General features: G+C 49.7%; 9 protein-coding genes across 9 annotated transcripts; 4 read left to right on the forward strand and 5 right to left on the reverse strand.

The window, feature by feature from the left end:
* Window positions 1–509: 509 nt before the first annotated feature.
* Window positions 510–1,753, reverse strand: LAP1 (Leucine aminopeptidase 1; the record flags this gene model as incomplete). The annotated part of the gene is made up of 2 exons (XM_051730980.1): window positions 510–1,487; window positions 1,562–1,753. The coding sequence occupies 2 exons, from the start codon at window positions 1,751–1,753 to the stop codon at window positions 510–512; spliced, it is 1,170 nt and encodes a 389-aa protein (XP_051589187.1).
* Window positions 1,754–3,022: 1,269 nt separating this feature from the next.
* J4E82_004705 (uncharacterized protein) lies at window positions 3,023–3,767 on the reverse strand (the record flags this gene model as incomplete). The annotated part of the gene is made up of 4 exons (XM_051730981.1): window positions 3,023–3,052; window positions 3,123–3,159; window positions 3,208–3,416; window positions 3,468–3,767. 4 exons carry the CDS (start codon window positions 3,765–3,767, stop codon window positions 3,023–3,025), a joined length of 576 nt encoding a protein of 191 aa, XP_051589188.1.
* Window positions 3,768–4,334: 567 nt separating this feature from the next.
* J4E82_004706 (uncharacterized protein) lies at window positions 4,335–4,753 on the forward strand (the record flags this gene model as incomplete). Its single annotated transcript, XM_051730982.1, has 3 exons — window positions 4,335–4,346; window positions 4,425–4,487; window positions 4,544–4,753. The coding sequence occupies 3 exons, from the start codon at window positions 4,335–4,337 to the stop codon at window positions 4,751–4,753; spliced, it is 285 nt and encodes a 94-aa protein (XP_051589189.1).
* A 184-nt stretch (window positions 4,754–4,937) lies between these two features.
* Window positions 4,938–6,205, forward strand: J4E82_004707 (uncharacterized protein; the record flags this gene model as incomplete). Its single annotated transcript, XM_051730983.1, has 5 exons — window positions 4,938–5,073; window positions 5,130–5,189; window positions 5,244–5,528; window positions 5,583–5,815; window positions 5,864–6,205. The coding sequence occupies 5 exons, from the start codon at window positions 4,938–4,940 to the stop codon at window positions 6,203–6,205; spliced, it is 1,056 nt and encodes a 351-aa protein (XP_051589190.1).
* Window positions 6,206–6,846: 641 nt separating this feature from the next.
* Window positions 6,847–7,711, forward strand: J4E82_004708 (uncharacterized protein; the record flags this gene model as incomplete). Its single annotated transcript, XM_051730984.1, has 2 exons — window positions 6,847–7,132; window positions 7,182–7,711. The coding sequence occupies 2 exons, from the start codon at window positions 6,847–6,849 to the stop codon at window positions 7,709–7,711; spliced, it is 816 nt and encodes a 271-aa protein (XP_051589191.1).
* Window positions 7,712–10,985: 3,274 nt separating this feature from the next.
* Window positions 10,986–11,552, forward strand: J4E82_004709 (uncharacterized protein; the record flags this gene model as incomplete). Its single annotated transcript, XM_051730985.1, has 2 exons — window positions 10,986–11,109; window positions 11,173–11,552. 2 exons carry the CDS (start codon window positions 10,986–10,988, stop codon window positions 11,550–11,552), a joined length of 504 nt encoding a protein of 167 aa, XP_051589192.1.
* Window positions 11,553–11,698: 146 nt separating this feature from the next.
* On the reverse strand, window positions 11,699–12,658 carry J4E82_004710 (uncharacterized protein; the record flags this gene model as incomplete). The annotated part of the gene is made up of 2 exons (XM_051730986.1): window positions 11,699–12,349; window positions 12,401–12,658. The coding sequence occupies 2 exons, from the start codon at window positions 12,656–12,658 to the stop codon at window positions 11,699–11,701; spliced, it is 909 nt and encodes a 302-aa protein (XP_051589193.1).
* A 457-nt stretch (window positions 12,659–13,115) lies between these two features.
* J4E82_004711 (uncharacterized protein) lies at window positions 13,116–14,456 on the reverse strand (the record flags this gene model as incomplete). Its single annotated transcript, XM_051730987.1, has 1 exon — window positions 13,116–14,456. One exon carries the CDS (start codon window positions 14,454–14,456, stop codon window positions 13,116–13,118), a length of 1,341 nt encoding a protein of 446 aa, XP_051589194.1.
* An 826-nt stretch (window positions 14,457–15,282) lies between these two features.
* On the reverse strand, window positions 15,283–16,578 carry J4E82_004712 (uncharacterized protein; the record flags this gene model as incomplete). The annotated part of the gene is made up of 5 exons (XM_051730988.1): window positions 15,283–15,724; window positions 15,778–15,979; window positions 16,033–16,210; window positions 16,265–16,369; window positions 16,423–16,578. 5 exons carry the CDS (start codon window positions 16,576–16,578, stop codon window positions 15,283–15,285), a joined length of 1,083 nt encoding a protein of 360 aa, XP_051589195.1.
* Window positions 16,579–17,543: the final 965 nt, after the last annotated feature.

The raw sequence follows: 17,543 nt of genomic DNA on the forward strand, positions 1-17,543 counted from the left end.
AGCTAATCGTGCTGCTTTTGCTATGCCGCACGCACCAGCAACTCGTCATCCAGAGCATTCGCCGTTTGTACCGTGATGAGAATATCCTGTGGTTTATGATGCACAGGATAATGTACCACCACCCCATAATTATGTACGTGCATACCTACAAACCAGGGCTTTGCAGCATGAGAAGGGGTGTGTCGGTGTCCAGAGTGAAACCCATGACGAGTACTCTGACGGTAACGACTTAGATGACGTAGAGGGTAGAGGTGACTGAGACGGAAGCTATAGAAAGAACATGCGGCTATCAATAGGGCATTGTGCTAGTATATAATTCCTTTCCGCAAATCCTGTAACATACAGTGCTGAAGGTATGCATATGTCACATATATTTAGAGAGCTCGATGATTCTTGAGCATCGTTCATGAGGTTGATTCATAAATATAACATCGTTGGCTGTTCGTGCAATGACAATAAACCATTCAAGTCGACTGTACAACTTAGATCTCATTACATCCTATCCGACGCTACTCGAACTTTGCAAAAGCAAGTTCGTATGCCAGAGCAAGTGTCATCCGCGCATGCTGAAGCATGTGGTCGAAGCTTAGAAACTCAATCTTGTCCTCGGTTGTGTGAATCTTGTTGTCGCTGTACTTGAAGTCTGACTCAATGACGAAAGCTGACGGGTAGCCGGCCTTGGATGCGCTGGCATGATCGGAACAGGCGTAACCACACTTGGTCAGGACATACGGAATGCCGCAGTAGACAGTGATGATCTGCTTGATGAACTCGGTGAGGCCAGGATCAACAAAGTCGGTAATGACACCAACAGACTCTGGCTCGCCTGCATCGAGCGTCTTCTGAACGTAACCAGTCATGTCCTGCTGAAGCATAGCCTTGACTTTGCGAGCCTCCTTCTCGTAAGACTGGAAGATGGCCTGCGATCCTAAGAGACCTCCCTCTTCGGCAGAATACCAGTGAAACTCAATTGTGTTGTCTGCCTCGCCCTTGAGGATCTCCTTCGACTTGAGCAGTACGCGTAATGCTTCGAGGATGGTAACGGTACCGCTGCCGTCGTCGTCGGCTCCTGGGGCAGCCAAGAGAGATGGGAAGAAGAGGTTTATGCTGTCTTGATGGGCACCAATGACAATCGTATTATCACTCTTGCCAGGGATTGTGGCAATGATGGAGGATTGGCCCCAGGGGTGGGGAAACGCCTTCACGGAGGCGTTGAGAGCGCCTGCATCGGCGAGAGTCTTGTCGACCTGCTCAAGAAGCCATGCCGAGCTCTCTGCACCGTATTTCGACTTGTAGTATCGGGTGTGGAATGAGGTAAAGGTCTCGAGATGCTCGCGCATGTTGTTCTTTTCCAGCTTCTTGAGTAGCGGAGCGATGGTTTCATTGTAAATGGGCTTTTCGGGGAACTTTACGCTCTCAGTCTTGAACTGGCGGTTGAGCGTACCGAGCTCTTCGTTGTGCGTAATGTCGAAGAAGTTGATGTTTTGCTAGGCCATGTCAGCGACAAGCCTCTGAACGTACATCACGCGGATAGCTCTCGACGTTGGGTGGTTCTCCATACCTTACGCAGCTCCCACTTCTCGTCTTCGGTGACCCATCTTGTCTCGCCAGGTGATAGCTCGATGAGATACTCATCCGGCTCGACGATAGTAAGCTGCGGCTCTTGCAAGACGACTTGGGGGTCCTTGGGATGTGAAACCGTAGCAGCAAAGGCTGCAGTGTAGAGTGGTAGCAATAGCGTAGTTGACTTCATGTTTGCTGAGAACGAAGATGGTAGTGAGAGCTATGATAAGGTGCAGCCTGGAGACCTATCGGTGGTTGACGCGGTGATGCGGAGATAGCGGTGGAGCTGTCGTAATCAGGTTAGCGTGTTGTCGCGACGTCACGCGTCATCTGTTCCGAGGTTCCTTCACGGCAACCCTTGAGGCTGTTTTTCGCTCGCGTCACACACACATACATACTTCAAGACCATACACGTTCTCAAATAACACGACTCTGCATTGCATTCTGATCCATGTCTTCTATGATAAACAGAATATATGTCTATGGTATCAATCCTTTCGCCTGGTCTACACACGCTGACAATGCTTTCTCACGCATCTGATATCTGCCACGGTTTATCAGGCGTCCACATGACACTTGCCCATTGAGAAACTCTCTGACGATGCTCCGAGCCTTCACTATGCTTGGTTACAGCCAGTCCCAATCTGAGCACGCCCGTGGCAATCGTCCGCCAGTGGATGCCCATAACAATACCTAATTAGACGGAACGACCAAGCTCTCGTAATAGAGCCCATTGGTTTCTCTCAGGCCCGCAAAACACAAAATCGATTGCTTCTGGATACCGTAAAAAATTCGTTGTCCGGAATCCGGACGCTTTCTACCTTGGTTCGAGCCTCTAAGGATATGACGTTTGATCCACTAGACGCTCTACACTCGAACAATGACTGCTGTTCTTGCTGTCCTCGGTGTGGCTCTTGCTGTTCCTCTTGCGGCTTTCCAGGAGTGCTCTGACGTCTCTGATCGCGCTGCACCCTCTTCACCAATTTGTAGAAGGACTTTATAGGATGCGACTGCTCCATCTTCACCCATTCCATTTGACGCCCAGGGATTCCTGACTTCTTGCAAGCCGTGTGCAAATTCCGGGCCAGTTTATCAATCTGATTATCTTTCAAGTCGTTCTCCATCAGAGACAACCTCAACACTAGAAAAGATCGTTCAGGATTTTGTCTCTGGAATGAAGCGTCTCTTTGGGCGCTGTAATTGAGGTGGTGAAGATCGATATTCCGGGTTTCACGCTGGAGGCGGTTCCATATAAGTGCAGTATCAGACGTTCGTTTTTTGTTAATCGTCTCCCAGAGCCGGTATACGGAGAAGCTTTCTCCCTTGGAGTCTCGAATCAATTCTTCGAGTGAATCACAAAACGCCGTGGTGAACGATTTTTCTCCTGGACCATTCGTATTACCTTCGAACGTCGATGCTGCCAACAATTGATATGCTCTCAACTCTATGCTTCTACCCTTCACTGCTGCAGTGCTAGCGCAGCAACAGTCTAGGATGGAAAACACATCAGCTCTGGCGAGAGTACGCAAAGGTTCCTCTGCTAGGCCCCAAAATGCGACCGGTGCAATGTCACCATGTCCGCTCGAGTCTTCTGTTCTGAGTAACGTTAGCATCACATCATCACACAAAAGATTTATGCCTTACGCAGACAGCTCAAGATTTCGAACCTGACCATTTCGAACCTGACTTCCATGGCCTGTGTAATACACAATGAGCAGATTGTCATCTCCGTCATGTTGGCGTATATGCTGGAGGATCTTGAGGTTGAAATCTACTTGCGGATGGTCATCTTTGATGCTTGCGACCGTGACCCCATAGCCAAGATCGGAGAAAATGCCCTCCAATCTTTGGACCTGGGAATTGTATCAGTATTGGCATTCTACTTCCATGGATCGAAGCTTCACCTCCTGATTGTGGCCCTTTCCAAAATCATCGATGCTTTCATCCCAACGGAGTATGAGAACTTCGACTTTGCGGTATCCGTTGGGTATGTCGAACTGGTTATTGGATATCTTCTGGAACAGGGTTCGCCTTGCCGCTTCACGTTTCAGTTCTTCTGCGTCATCACTAGGGCGCAATGAGGTGGTAGTTTCGATCACAATTGGGGAGTTCTGACGGGACAGGTTCTTCGGTGTAGAGTTTTGACCGGCATTGACATACGTGGCATTACCATGTCGTACGGTGGAATGACGTGAGGCTGTCATAGTGGGATGAATTCCTGGGTTGAACTCGCTGCGCAACACGACAGAAAGCATTTGCCTTATGTAACCCTATCGCGTCGTTCGTCGCGGTAACACAGCCATCATGAAGGACCTCAAGCGGCTGTGTACTCACTACTCAGCCCAATACCTTGTTCGTCACGTTCATCAGTCGCGAGAACACCTGTTCGCCTAGTTTGCCTACGGGTCCGCCTTGGTATCTATTGGCTTGCGGGATCTCGATACAACCCCGCTATCGTCCTCCAACGCCACCACTTTATCCGCCAACCATAGCGCGAACCGGTCCTACCTTACAAAGCCGTGCTCAATCTTTCATTGGACGAACGGGGGATATGAGGCTCAAACTCCAAATGAGGGCCGGTCCGATCGCTCATGGGGTACTTTGATTGCCTGTAGGACTGGCTACACTATGGCCCTCTCGCGAGGCTATGACTATAAGAATCACTGCTGCGCACAGGTCTGCCTTGCTGCCTTGACACCTTAATATTTCTGGTCTAGAGGACCTGTACTCAAGGCGATCAATCTTTTGAAAGCGGGCATTGGTTGCCTGCCATGTCCTCTCAGGTAATGTCACACGGACCGCATTTTCACGTGCGACCTTTTATTAGGTTCACGCTGACCGGAGCTCTGTCATTTCTATAGGCGACTATACCCGAAGGTGAGCGAAAGAAAGCCAACGTGGCACGAGACGCGAACGCCGCTGAGGTGAGTTCAAGCGATACGCTCCTAGGATCAGAGACAAACTGACCGGCCCTCTAAAGCGCGTAGCAGGTTTCAAGGTTGGGGATAAAGTCAAAATGAAAGTCATAGAATCTCTGGAAGATGGTAGTACACGAACTAGCTTCAGAACGTTCACAATTTCTACTGCGCACGACAATGGTCTTCGATGGGTTTACCAGCTTAGCAACTCTGAGGGCTCGTTGCACGAAGATGGCGCCCGGTTCCCCGAAACAGAACTGAAGGCCGCTTGAAACTCATCTCCACCGGAAAGCTAGCCTTGCGCTAATCAATCAACAACCTTCACGGCATAGCCACCACCTGTCGTATCTCAGCCTTATGTGACGACTGCTTTGTCTTAAGAAGCCTTTACTTTTCCACTTCTTTCGTAAAGCATCTTTTCAATCTGATAACAGATCTCATGGTTTTCTCCACAACATGCAATCCTCCGCTCCATTCGCCGACGTCGAGAAACGTGGGTCAAATAGCTCGCAAGGCTCTGGAGATGCTGTCATCGACATCGACATCGATATCGGCAGTCGTGCAGTCACGCTAGTGAATAAGGACATACCCCGTTCGTGCTCCGCCCCCTAGCAATGCCTCCTGAGTCGTACTGAAACAATCTTCCAGGCCCAAAACTATCTCGTGCTCAGATAGATAAAGAGATTAACACAACTAAGACCATACCTTGTGAGATTCGCCCATCGAATCAGCCTTATGGCATATCACTAACGTTCTTATCAGTGCAGGATTATTCGACAGGCTACCCCCTACAAGCAGCCTTCCAGTCGAGTGAGTCAAGCTGGTCCATTTACCGTGGCTTCAGCTATCTTCACGCTCGTGTCATACTTGACTTGCAAGACGAGTTACGCTGTCTGGAAGAAGACCTTGAAGAGATAGATCTCGAGAACGAGGGGGAGAACCGGCTGCGCTCCCGTAAAGATGACCTCAAGTACGCAAAGGAGAAAGGTGTAGTGAGCCCGCGTGCATGCATACTGGACAACATAAGGAGCAAGCTCATTAGCTACGGTCGGTAGTTGATCCTTTCGCGATTTCGCAGCGTTTAGCTGACTCTTTGATTAGATGAAGTACTTCTCAAAGCCAGAGAACTCAACGCTTTCCAACGACCGTCGAAGCGCGATTATCGCAGCTTTCGCACATGGTTTTGGAACAAGAAACCGCTCAGCTACGAACTAGAAGAGCAGTTCATAAAGCGCAAAGAAGACCTCGTTTCACTCCGACATGGTCGCGAATGGTCTGGTTTTGATGGCTTCATCGAGTCGTGCATCCAGAGAGTGCATTGTCGCATCGTCCAGGTATGATCTTTCGCATCCACTTCAAGATTTACACTAAACAATACATAGAGGATCTTCGCAACCAAAGAGCTTCGTGAGAAGACCAACGACGAGCATGTGCACTACTATTCACAGTCTCGTATTGAGAAACTCGTCGGTTTATTTATTACGCTCATAATCTTCATACTACTTGTACTTCCAGTCGTCGCCATGTACAAGTTGACCTCTGTAGGAGACCGCAACTCCACCTTTGACGCCGTCGGCCTCTTGGTGGTGTTCACATTGCTGTTTTCGGCTGCTATGAGCCTTTTGACCAAAGCCAAACGCCACGAACTCTTTGCTGCAAGTGCAGCGTACTGCGCAGTGCTGGTAGTGTTCATCAGCAACTTCAATAACGATTCGAGTCGCTGATAGGATCGAACCGAATTCAATAACGTGCGGTACAAGCGGTAGCATCTCTCTTGGTCTTTTTTTGTTGTGCAATTCCTCGTTACTTGTCCTTTTCTTCATCTGGCCGCTGGTTATGTGCTTGTAATGTAGACCATCCTATAGGTATGATAGTTTCAGAGTTCCTTTTGAAGCTGGTATTTCCAATCACGGACCATGTAGAACATAAGATCAATGTATTCAGGTTTCCTCGTATCTGGGTGGTCCCCAATGCCGGTCCCCTGATGACCGTGGTATAACCTCGAGCCCTGGGAGCAAATCTGTAGGGGCGTACCAGTAGTAGGCTAGATCCAGGGTCAGAGATCGCCATTCTATTGACGTCGGTGCCCGGCACTGGCACGAACACCTTTTCATGTATGAGGTAAGTTACGGAAACATGTTGATCTCCTTAATAACAATAGTTCTTCAAGTACTACACAACTCTCAGAGCAATGTGTTGTTGTTATCTGCTATGGTCGTTGGTAATGCGGGGGACTTAGCTCCGGGTGGGGAAAATCGTCAACAGCACGATAAGACCTCGGGGTTATAATGATATACTCTCTACGAAGCTTGCTCAGGTGACACCTTCAGAACTCATTACACAAGCTTGCAGCCTCTCGACCAAAATGACCGACCCACGAATTGTTCTTATCACCGGTGGCAATACTGGCATCGGCTACGAAAGCGTCAAGGCTTTGTATGCTTCGCCACAACCGCACACCATCCTAATGGGTAGTCGCTCCCTCGAGAAGGCGGAAAATTCAATCTCCAAGCTCAAAGCCGAGGTCTTGGAGTCCGAATCGGAGGTCGTACCGATACAGATCGACATTGAAGACGATGCATCTATTGAGAAAGCGTTTAGAGAGGTCGAGAGCAAGTATGGAAGGCTTGATACTTTGGTCAATAATGCCGGTAAATGTCTTCCTTTTCTCCGTCGATATGATAATCTGATTCATGGTAGGTGGATCATTCGACGGCATCATGCGCGAAGATCCTAGCCCCAAGGGCATCCGCGCAGCTTGGAATAAAGCCTACTCTCTTAACACAACCTCCACCCATGTGATAACACATGTCTTTGCGCCCCTCTTGATCGCCTCCTCTAATTCTAGGCTTATCTTCATTACCTCTGGTCTGTCCTCTTTAGAGAATTGCTCCGGCAGTTTTGACTCCAAGCTCCTCAACACGCCACCGCCAAAGGGCTGGCCTAAGCCACCATCCATGGCTCAAACAGCATATCGCTCTAGCAAGACTGCTCTGAATATGCTGATGCTGCACTGGGCGAAAACTCTTGGCGTGGATGGTGTCAAGGTATTCGGTATCAGCCCCGGGTTTTTGGCTACAGGACTGGGGGGTGCGGGGCCGGAAATGATGAAAAGATGGGGTGCTGGCGATCCAAGCATCGGTGGTGGCTTTATCAAGGATGTTGTCGAAGGACAGAGAGACGATGATAGCGGAAAAGTCATTAACAAGGATGGCGTGCAGTCTTGGTAGATCTGACACCTACAACATGATTGGCCACCGCAGGTCACACAACCTTAGTGGTGTCTAATAATATCTACTCATGTCCGTCTCGCACTGTTGATTTGTGATCCAAGCAGCCCAAGTCTGCTATGCCAATGTCCTTACTCTGCAGCTATTTTACTGATACCTAACTATGTTAAGTTCATCCTCCAATGTATACTTGACTCTACCAGTAGCAATCTATTGGGGCATAGCTCGAAAGATCGTGCATTACACTGCATATTATGATAAGGCTGACCCGCCTCGCAATTACTTTCGATTATTGCTCTTCCAAAGTTCTTCAAATTCCTCTTCAACAACTTCTGTGATGGATGTAGAGCCTTCTGCCGCATAACAGAATTGCATCCGATATAGATATTGCATCGCGTAACACTGTAGCTCGACACGAGTGTAATTGCAATACTTTCGCCACTCAGCCTTGTGTGTTGACTTACCTTCTTAGGTATCTCGTGGTCTTTTCCGCCCCCACCACCTAAATGCATAAGTCTATCGTTTCCGCCGTCACGGATTGTCGTGATAGGCTCATTGGAAAATCACACTATGCTGCGCCTCGTCACCTTCGGCCCTTCCTTTCTTGGGTTCTACGGTATGCTTCTTTATCTATCAATATGACAATCTTGTTTGTACGTGCATTCTACATGGATATATGAAACGCCTCAGGTCCAGCCCCAGAGAAATTTCGGTTTCATTAGCCATCATATAGAAAGCCGTTAGTGCCCCTAGAAAACACGTCAAGATCGTTGCCATGGAGTCTGAGCATGAGTCGGTGTATCTTGGAATCTGGACGAATTGGTCTCATGGCTCTGTTGCCGGACTCACACTCACAACCACCCTGCAAAATGGCGGCTTGCTTATTGCTTTCCTCGCGCTTTTCGTAAGTAAATTCCTTGTATGAGCCATGTTCTTACATGTGCTAACTTCGTTCACTAAATTCAGGTGACCTTTACTGGAACATGTTTCTGAGCAATCGTTTCGTTTTCTATCCACCAAAAGATGAGTAGGAAGGCACCCCAGAGTGCATTGTACCACCAACAACAAGCGATACTTCGAAACTCAGACACAAGCACAGCAGCGCTATGGAGGCTGTCAAGGATGTCTTGGACCTGGCGCGGAGTTGTGCCATTGGCCATGCTCAAATCTGTCTCGCTGCCACTAGTCATGAGCTTAGCAACTTTCTGCGCCTTCACTACCGCTGGAGTGTTTTCTTCGCGAGTTGCTACATCGAGAGGCAGTGAGGTTCTTGTCGTAGGCGATAAATGCGCTACGCTAAACGGGTCGCTTTTCACAACACAAAACATCCGCTCGTCACAATCATATCTTGCTAGTCGAATCAGATCGAGCGCCAACTATGAAGCAAGTTGCTATGGGAAGTCCAGGTCGGCAGAGAACTGTCGCACTTTTGTCCGGGATACCCTTCCGATAACGATCACAAAGGGCAATACCTGTCCTTTCCCAGGAAATGATAGGATATGTCGTTCGCCGGCATCTGCCCTCCGTCTGGATTCCGGATTCTTGGATAGTCACCGCGACCTAGGTATCAATTCGCAGCCATCCTCAAGATTTCTCTATCGAACTGTGAACGAATGTGCTCCGATAAAAGACGAAGGTTATATGAAGTGGAACACATCAGCGAGACCACGGAATGTCCAGTTTCTGTACGGAAACGATCCGGTGATATGTGGAGAGGACCAATCCGGGTGTACTAGGCAGTTCGATGTTGTGCGTTTTGGGGAGGGAGGACCAAGAACAGCTCGCAGTGAGTACGGTATCTCGTGAGTATAGCTAATGGAAAGACATGTCTCGTCACTAACACCTTGGTCAAGTTTAACCACACGTTATGACGTACGCGTTGAAGACAACCTTCAATCCCATGACTCATGGCAACCTATCCCTGAACTTTCAGTCTCTGATGCTGATGTAAGCGTCTTCTTCCTTGAGACGAACGATATCGTTTACTCGACGCCTGTCGTCGATCCGTGGTTTGCCGCCGAAGAGGGTCCCTTCAGCCGTTCCACGAGTTACGGGAATATCACCTACTACCAAAGTAATCTGCCGGTGAAAGCGCTAGCGTGCGTACAGCAGTACCAATTTTGTAACCCTTCTTTAAACCACAATGAAAGCTGCACGCCATTGATGGGTATATTCGAAGCAGCAAGATCAGCTCCTGCAACAGTGTTCTCACAATCCAAAGACATCGATCGATTTCTCTGGTCTCTAAGTGCCATCCAAAACATGGCTGGAGGTTTCACTGAAATCAGCATGGTCTTAAGAGGCGGATCTCTCCTAGCAAGTGACTACGTGTCTCAATTCGGACAAGATGGCCTACCTGATAATCAGTGGGAACTTGAACTTGAACATTGGTTCAAGTTCACCATGGCCGATCTACAACGGGCGATAGTTGATCAAGCGACTGGTCCAGTCGTACCAGAGGCTCAATCATTCCACTCACCGCCTACGTCTCCCGAAGCGCGAGCAATCTGTAGCAACCAGAAGATTCGGAGCGATTCCTATACTTCCTTCAATGTGCTCGGCCTTATCTTGATATTCTCCCTTGGTAGCCTTATAATGCTCATCTCGGCTTGCCTACCAACCGTTACTGCGCGTGTGCAAAGGTACAAAAGCCCGTTTGCCAGTATCGAATGGGTTACAAGCGATACGTTGCAGCTCCAGCGGCTTGCACATGAGGCCATTGGCGCTGGGCAGTGGGAGGGCGCATGCGACGACTATCCGCGAACACGAAAAGGCGATCTTCTGGCTGTAATCGACATCTCTGGCCGGCAGCATCCAATACTCCGAGCTCCTGGAGAGACCAGAGTTCCAAAAGAGGTGAAGCACGCAGATTGTCAAGGAGATGAGAAGAGGGTGTCAGAAGAGCAAAGGAACGACTCGGCCCAGGAGTCCCTATTAAGTGTAGAGCTCCCACGCATTTCCTTGGAGCTATCGCATCATTTCGCAGCTGGAGTATGTTAGTTTGCGCATAGATACTTGATTTTCTAGGACAGCTCGTACGAATGAGAGAAAAGTCTCAACAAATTCATGGACGATATACTTAGCCTACCCATGTTGATGATGATTCTGGAAAGCAAAGGCACGACACCGGGGATCGCGTGCGGATGACGACATGACGCGTGCCTCGGTTACTTAGGACGTTATCGATAAAACGCCTAGGCATGCTGCACTATTACAAACCAGCCCTCAAAACCACTGCGAAATAACAAACACTATTGAAAGATAAGAGCTTCACATGCCAACAACACGAGGCCAAAAGCGCGACGCGGAGATGGAGGCAGCACTAAAACTCTTTTTCTCAAGCCCACGCTTCGCAGTAGCCGGCGCTTCTTCCGATCCATATAAATACGGGCACAAAAGTATGGTAACATCGGTTCTTCCAGTCGTACCTTCCGTACACCATATCTGATGATATGTTATAGTCTTCGCGTGGTATCTCCAGCACTCTCTCCCTGCGACGCCACTAAACCCAAAGAGCCCGACTGTCACGATATTAAACCGTGCTCATACCACTGTGCCTTCACCACTCGCTCTCCAAGATCCACCAGCATCAGATTATTCTCTATCGGTCATCACGCCACCTGCCGTTACAAGGCAGTTGCTCAAAGAGGCGAAAGAGGCAGGCATTCCCGCCGTATGGCTGCAGCCTGGGAGCTTCGATGCAGAGGTTCTGGAGTATGCGCAAGCTAACTTTAAGGCGGCGATTGGTGGGAATGGCGGAAGGGGAGGAGAAGGATGGTGTGTACTTGTTGATGGAGAGGAAGGATTAAGGGCAGCTGGACGAGAGGCGTCAAGACTTTGAACCGGATGGAAGATCGATTATACAGTATGTTCTTCGCTCTGCTCCGAAGTTTGGAAATGCCCGATGATGTAGATTGCTCACGGAAGTCTATGATTACAAGTCGCTGCGCAATCCAGTTTTCACTTCCTCTCATCAGCTGGCCCCTCTCAGCCCTTCTTCCACGCGCTTTCCGTCTCAAGCCAAGTCGCAAAATCCTTCATCCCCGGATTCACCTTCTTGCATCCCTCAACATCTGCGCCAAATCCCACGTCACGGAACCAATTGAACATATATCCAAGCTCTTTTGACATCCAGCACAACGCGCCGGCAACAAATCGATAAGTCATCGGAAGCTTCTCTCCCGTCTTCTTCTCGAACGTTTCTTTGAATTGCTGAAAAGACAATGCCTCGCTTGCTAGCGATATGCTCTTGTCCTTATATACCGGATCGTCATTTTTGAGAAACGCTTGAGCGGCGAAGAACCCAATGTCACTGGTGCCAATTAATTGCAACTTCTTTTCCCTAGGCATCTTGATCGCCCAACTCGTGGTGAAGACCTTGCCAAAGAAATTCGGTGTCAAGTTTTCGAAGAAAGCTACAGGACGCAGGACCGTGTACGTCATGCCACTTTTCTTGGCCTTAAAGAAGAGGTGCTGCTCGATGTTGTGCTTCGTGATGAAGTGTGGGACTACTGTCGGATCTGTGTCCGAGTTTGCACCTCCACGGTCCGCAGAGGAGAAGATGAAGTGGGATACACCATTCTTGATGGAAGCATCCACAAGGTCTTTGCCTTGTTTCTCTTCGTTCTTGCCGAGGGCCTGTGGGACTATTTAGCAAAGCCCAATGGTCAATCTTTGAAGCGCGCTCACCTGAACGCTGTAGACCCCCCAGATTGGGGCCTGCGTCGATTTTCTGGCTGTCTCGAATATCTCATCGACTGCATCAAGGTTTCCAGTGACTAGCTTGATGTTCGGAGACTTTTGCTGAAGCTTCTTGGATGATGAAGATTGAGCATCCCGCGTAAGGGCTAGGATCTCATAGGGTGCGTTCGCTTTCAGTAAGGCATCTACGACCGAGCCACCTTGCTTGCCAGTTGCACCCGTGACAAGAACTGTTCTGAGAGCCATGGATGGTTGATAAAGTATTATATGATGAGGTTGAGGCGAAGAAAGCGTGACTTTGACTGTTGTCGATATTGGAAATTGGGTAACTTCTGCATGTCTTATAAGGGCCCATTATGTGACGTATAATGTTAAGGCATTATCAAAGCATTGCAAGTTCGCATGGTGTTGCACGCAGCGAGCGCGCGAGCCGGCACATTGTTCGTCCGCTTTTGGCAGTGGCTGACATAAATGACGCTGATTGGTGCTCGGCCTTCCGAACAACGAACGCGAGGCGGCATGACAGAGCGATCCTCCCGGTCACAGCTCCATCACATTATGTAAGCTAACAACATAAGGTAACCATGTGGATGCTCATTGACAAGTAGCGCATTAGAGCGCAAAAAAGGGTATATGTATATGCTAACTTTACAGTTCCTAACATTCCGAAATGACATGTATCGCGTTACTTAGCCAATGAAAGTTACATCTCCTTCGCAACAGCCTCTAGAGACTCCTTGAAGATGTTGCAAGCCTGGCTCAATTCCTCCTCGCTGATTGTGAGTGGTGGGATGAATCTCAGTACGTCGAACACGGAGGTACTGAGAAGAAGCATGTCTCGCTTGACACACTCCTGTACAATCTTGGGTGCTATCTGCGGCTGACTCTGACCATTACGTGCGGCGGTGTTTGACGAGTCGCGTTGTAGCTCCGGGTTCGCGAACTGCACACCGACCATGAGACCTGATCCACGAACATCTTCGATCAAATTGCCGGCCTTAGTCCCAGAAGACTTGAGATCATTGAGGAATGAGAATATTTGCTTGGAGCGTGCAGCGACGTTATCTAGAATCTTTTCCTCGTGGAAGGCTTTGATTGTTGCTGTCGCGGCGGCGCATGCGACTGCGTTGCCCGCATATGTTCCACCCATCGATCCGGGTTTCTGGAGATCCATGAGCTTCTTGCTGCTGGCGATACCAGATAGAGGGAACCCATTGGCAATGCCCTTTGCGAAGACAAGAATGTCTGGCCGTACGCCCGACTCTTGGACAAACCACTGGTGTCCCGTACGACCCATACCAGATTGGACTTCGTCGGCGATGAAAAGGACATTGTGCTCGTCGCATATTTGCCTGACACCATGTAGGAACTCTGGAGGGGCTGGGACGTAGCCTCCCTCACCCAGAACAGGCTCCAGGATTACAGCAGCGGTGTCTGCCGGAGACGTTTGCTGCTGCAGAGTAAGCCTCAACTGAAGCAGTGCCTGGCTCACGAGCTGGTCCTTTGGTGTGTCTGGTGGGAGGCCAAACTGGCTATAGTATGGGAACGCAGACGCGAAGACGCCGCCCATTAGCGGGCCATGACCCTCACCATAGATAGTCTTTGATCTCGTCATCGATGCAGTGGCGTTTGTGCGGCCATGGTAGGAGCCTTGCATGACGATGATGTTGGGCTTCTTCGTCGCGGCACGAGCCAGTTTAACGGCGGCTTCAACCGCCTCAGCACCCGAATTCCAGAAGAAGACGGTATCGAGTGATTCGTGCGGGAGGATTGGAATCAGCTCTTTGAGAAGAGCGATCTGTGCGGAGCTGAAGCCAATGTTGACTTGGGCGTGGGTAATCTTGTTGCATTGTGCCGCTGCAGCGGCACTGACCTTGGGGTGACAATGACCAAGGTTCACGACTCCGATGCCAGCAGTCATGTCCAGCAGCTTAACGCCCTTATCCGTGGTGATGAAGGTGCCCTTGCCATCTTCGAAGACATGCTTTGTGAGGCGGCCAATGCCCTTTGCAATGTGTTGTTCGCCGAATGCCGCTGTATCCATGTCGGAGGACGCTCGTCGTGTAGTAGTAAACGTTCGTAGATTCGTTCGGACGGGTCGTGGGAAAGAGGATGCAAGGCTGCGGGAAGCTGGCACGCCGGCTCTAAGAAAGGTAGTTGTCTTCATTATGTATCGTTGTGATGGTAGTGCTACGCTCGAGCGCCGTGGAGTATAATGCGGAGGGGTTCGGCTTGAAACGGCCTGACGTAGCTAGTACGCACCGTTCGTCGTTTATCTCCGAAAATAGACGCCTTACACGCGTTCATGTGACCTTCGCGACAATTCACGGTAGTCAACAACTCAACTATAACATGCCTACTAACCCATTTGGGCAATTCAAGAGAATTTATCGCCAAGACTGTGTGTATGTTTTGCCCAGTAACAGATTGTCTACACGCCCCACACGCCCGATCTCTGTAGAATGACCACCAGCTGTTGCTTGGGCAGATTTTGTTTCAACTATGACTACTCGTATGCCGCTCTTGACTCGGCGGCCCAACACACCACCTTACAAGCAACTGAACCGAAGTATACTGATTGGACGGTAGCTTCAACATCTATGACTATCTTACAAGCGTGGGGTATATCGGGAGATAAACGATGAGCTTAAACTGCCTTCTTCGGCCTATTCTCGGGTAGTGCAGTACTTCTCCGCAACCTCCTAGAACGTCAATGGACTGTGGTTCTATGGAGAATACAGCATGATGGGAGCCTTCCACGATTACGTTCAGAATATAGAGAAAATTGGGTGGCGCATGTTCGTTAAACTGTTCAAAGCCTTTGGTTCTTCGACTTCGCTCGGTTTTCCTTTGATTGTAGGCACATAGTCTCAGACATGGCTTCCCTCCTTACGGTCCCAAGACATTGACCCATGGTTTCCATGGCCTCCGGCAATTGTTGATGTTACAGTGAACTTAGTCTCCTTGATAATGTTCTTCTGCGAGTCGCCGTCGCTATGATCAGCGTCATCATTGTCACCCAAAGTCTGGAATGTGTCCATAGCTATCCCACGCGAGCGCAAGGTGGGCTGCCTGCCATTCGTCCCCGATTGGTATGCTCTTCCACTGGATGCGGCAGGTGTATTAGAGCCTGCGGATACCCTGATGCGAAGGGAGAGGAGAGGGCGAAGAGGAGGCAGTGAGCCGGCGATGAGGCCGATGCCTACTTCGGTCAGAGACCAGAAGCCGATTTTGCCCGTACTGTACATGAACTCGCCAGGGTCACTGTAAAGCGTGAGGTACTTCAGGCGCACGATGGTGGCGCACGATGCACTGAGTCAAGTTAGTTGTTGGCCACGTAGTATGAGGGGTGGTGGATGCCCTACAAAGAAGCGAGCGCTAGCATCACCGCCACTGAAGCCTTGACAGCCCCCTTCATCTGAACATTCCAAAGCAGGATCGCTGGCATAATGGAGAGACTGAAGTCTGCTGCAATTTCGATGGCTGAATAGAATAGACTGACGTTCGTGTTGAGCTGCAGATTGCAGGTGCCGTTTGACTCGCCCCAGAGAGTGTTGATAGGGTGACCTAGTCGAGTCGTTAGCAACGGTATGTACCCCATATAGAGCAAGTTGACCCACAGATATTTGCGATACCTATACAGAAAACAAGGGCTGCAACGATAGTAGCCCCAATAAGAGCCCGCAGACCCCATGTGAAGAATTGACGATTGGCGGCGATACGGAGAAGCGCCACTGCAACACTGATCTTAACGAACATGGCGCTGACAGCATAGAAATACTCCGCGATATAGAAGAGCTGGTAGACGTCAGTTTGGGTCCCAGTAGAACTTTGTGTAAAGGATGTATCTACCTTTGTCCCCTTGGATATTGTTACGGGTGGCAGCTCCCGTGCAAATTGCCCGGAGCCATAGAAACAGCAGACTATGCAAAGAGAGGCCGTGACTGAGAATAGAATCTGTAATAAGCTATCAGCCTGCGTATCACATACTGGTGGTGTCCAATTCTTACAACTCCAACAAACATAAGGTAGTCATCCATACCCCACGCTTTTCTCCATACCCGAACTCCGACTCGCATGGAGAAAACGACCCAACTCAACACGAGCAATATGATCGCGCAATACAACAATGCCACTCCATCTCTAGCTACCTCGACAGTCGTCATACTCCCCACGCAATAATGATAAACAGATTAAAGACTCGAAACGAAGCAAGCAGGTGAAGAACAAGAGATCCTGGGGCAGCTTGGGGCAGCTCACCGGACGACATATATTGGACGTTTCATCTCTACCATGTTGTGCCATAGGAGGTTGCCGCTTTTCGGTCGATTCATGTCCTGAACTGTGAGCCGTGCGAACAGGGCCTCGTGTCGAAATGTTAGGCCGCGGGCGCTAGACGGAAAGAGCTTCGTCTGGATGGGATCTAATGTGTCACTTAGCCGCGGGACCTACCAACGTGGTAGTGTTTGGTCTATCAATGCCGGCTGGTCCGACATTCTCTTCGAGACCCTGCCATGCGGAAGTCTAGCTTTCTTCACGCATGGTCCATCACGGGCCGCGACGTGACAGGAGCTGCTTGCATGGAAGGAGCTTTCTGTGTGCTATCTTGCGATTGGCTTCAAAGATAGAAAAGCCGTTGAAGCGTGGTTGACCCCTTACCATGCTCTATGTACGTACACGATACATGGGTCGCGTGATTTTCTTTTCCTGTCGGGCCGTTGCCAGTTAAAGTGGGCCTTGCAGCTTTTACAACCCTGAGCTTTGTTCCAGCATCGGCCTTACACAGATTACGTGAGTAGGAAACGTTCGTTCCCAGCCAAGACGCCGGGAAAAGTTGGGCAATTGCTCGGGCTGGTCTGCTGCCGTTGAAGTGCAGCCTCTGACTAATTGCTGGGCAGGCAAAGACGCTTGGCTTGACACCGATTTTATGGCTCCTGGGCCGCGGCTCGCTTACCACGAGCCGCATCCTTCCCTGCGATAAAAAACGGGCCCTGTCTGGAAGACCTTTCCGAGTTCGTTGTCTTCCCTGTAAATCTCCGGAGGCTTCCCAGATCTTGTTTGAGGTGATGTTTCTAGGCCTAGAATCCCGGCAGCCTCACATTCAGTCGTTGACTGTTCCAAATCAGTGCAC

This window comes from Alternaria postmessia (genome assembly GCF_024291825.1).
Source record: "Alternaria postmessia strain BMP 2775 chromosome Unknown scaffold_23, whole genome shotgun sequence".
NCBI lineage: Eukaryota > Fungi > Ascomycota > Dothideomycetes > Pleosporales > Pleosporaceae > Alternaria > Alternaria postmessia.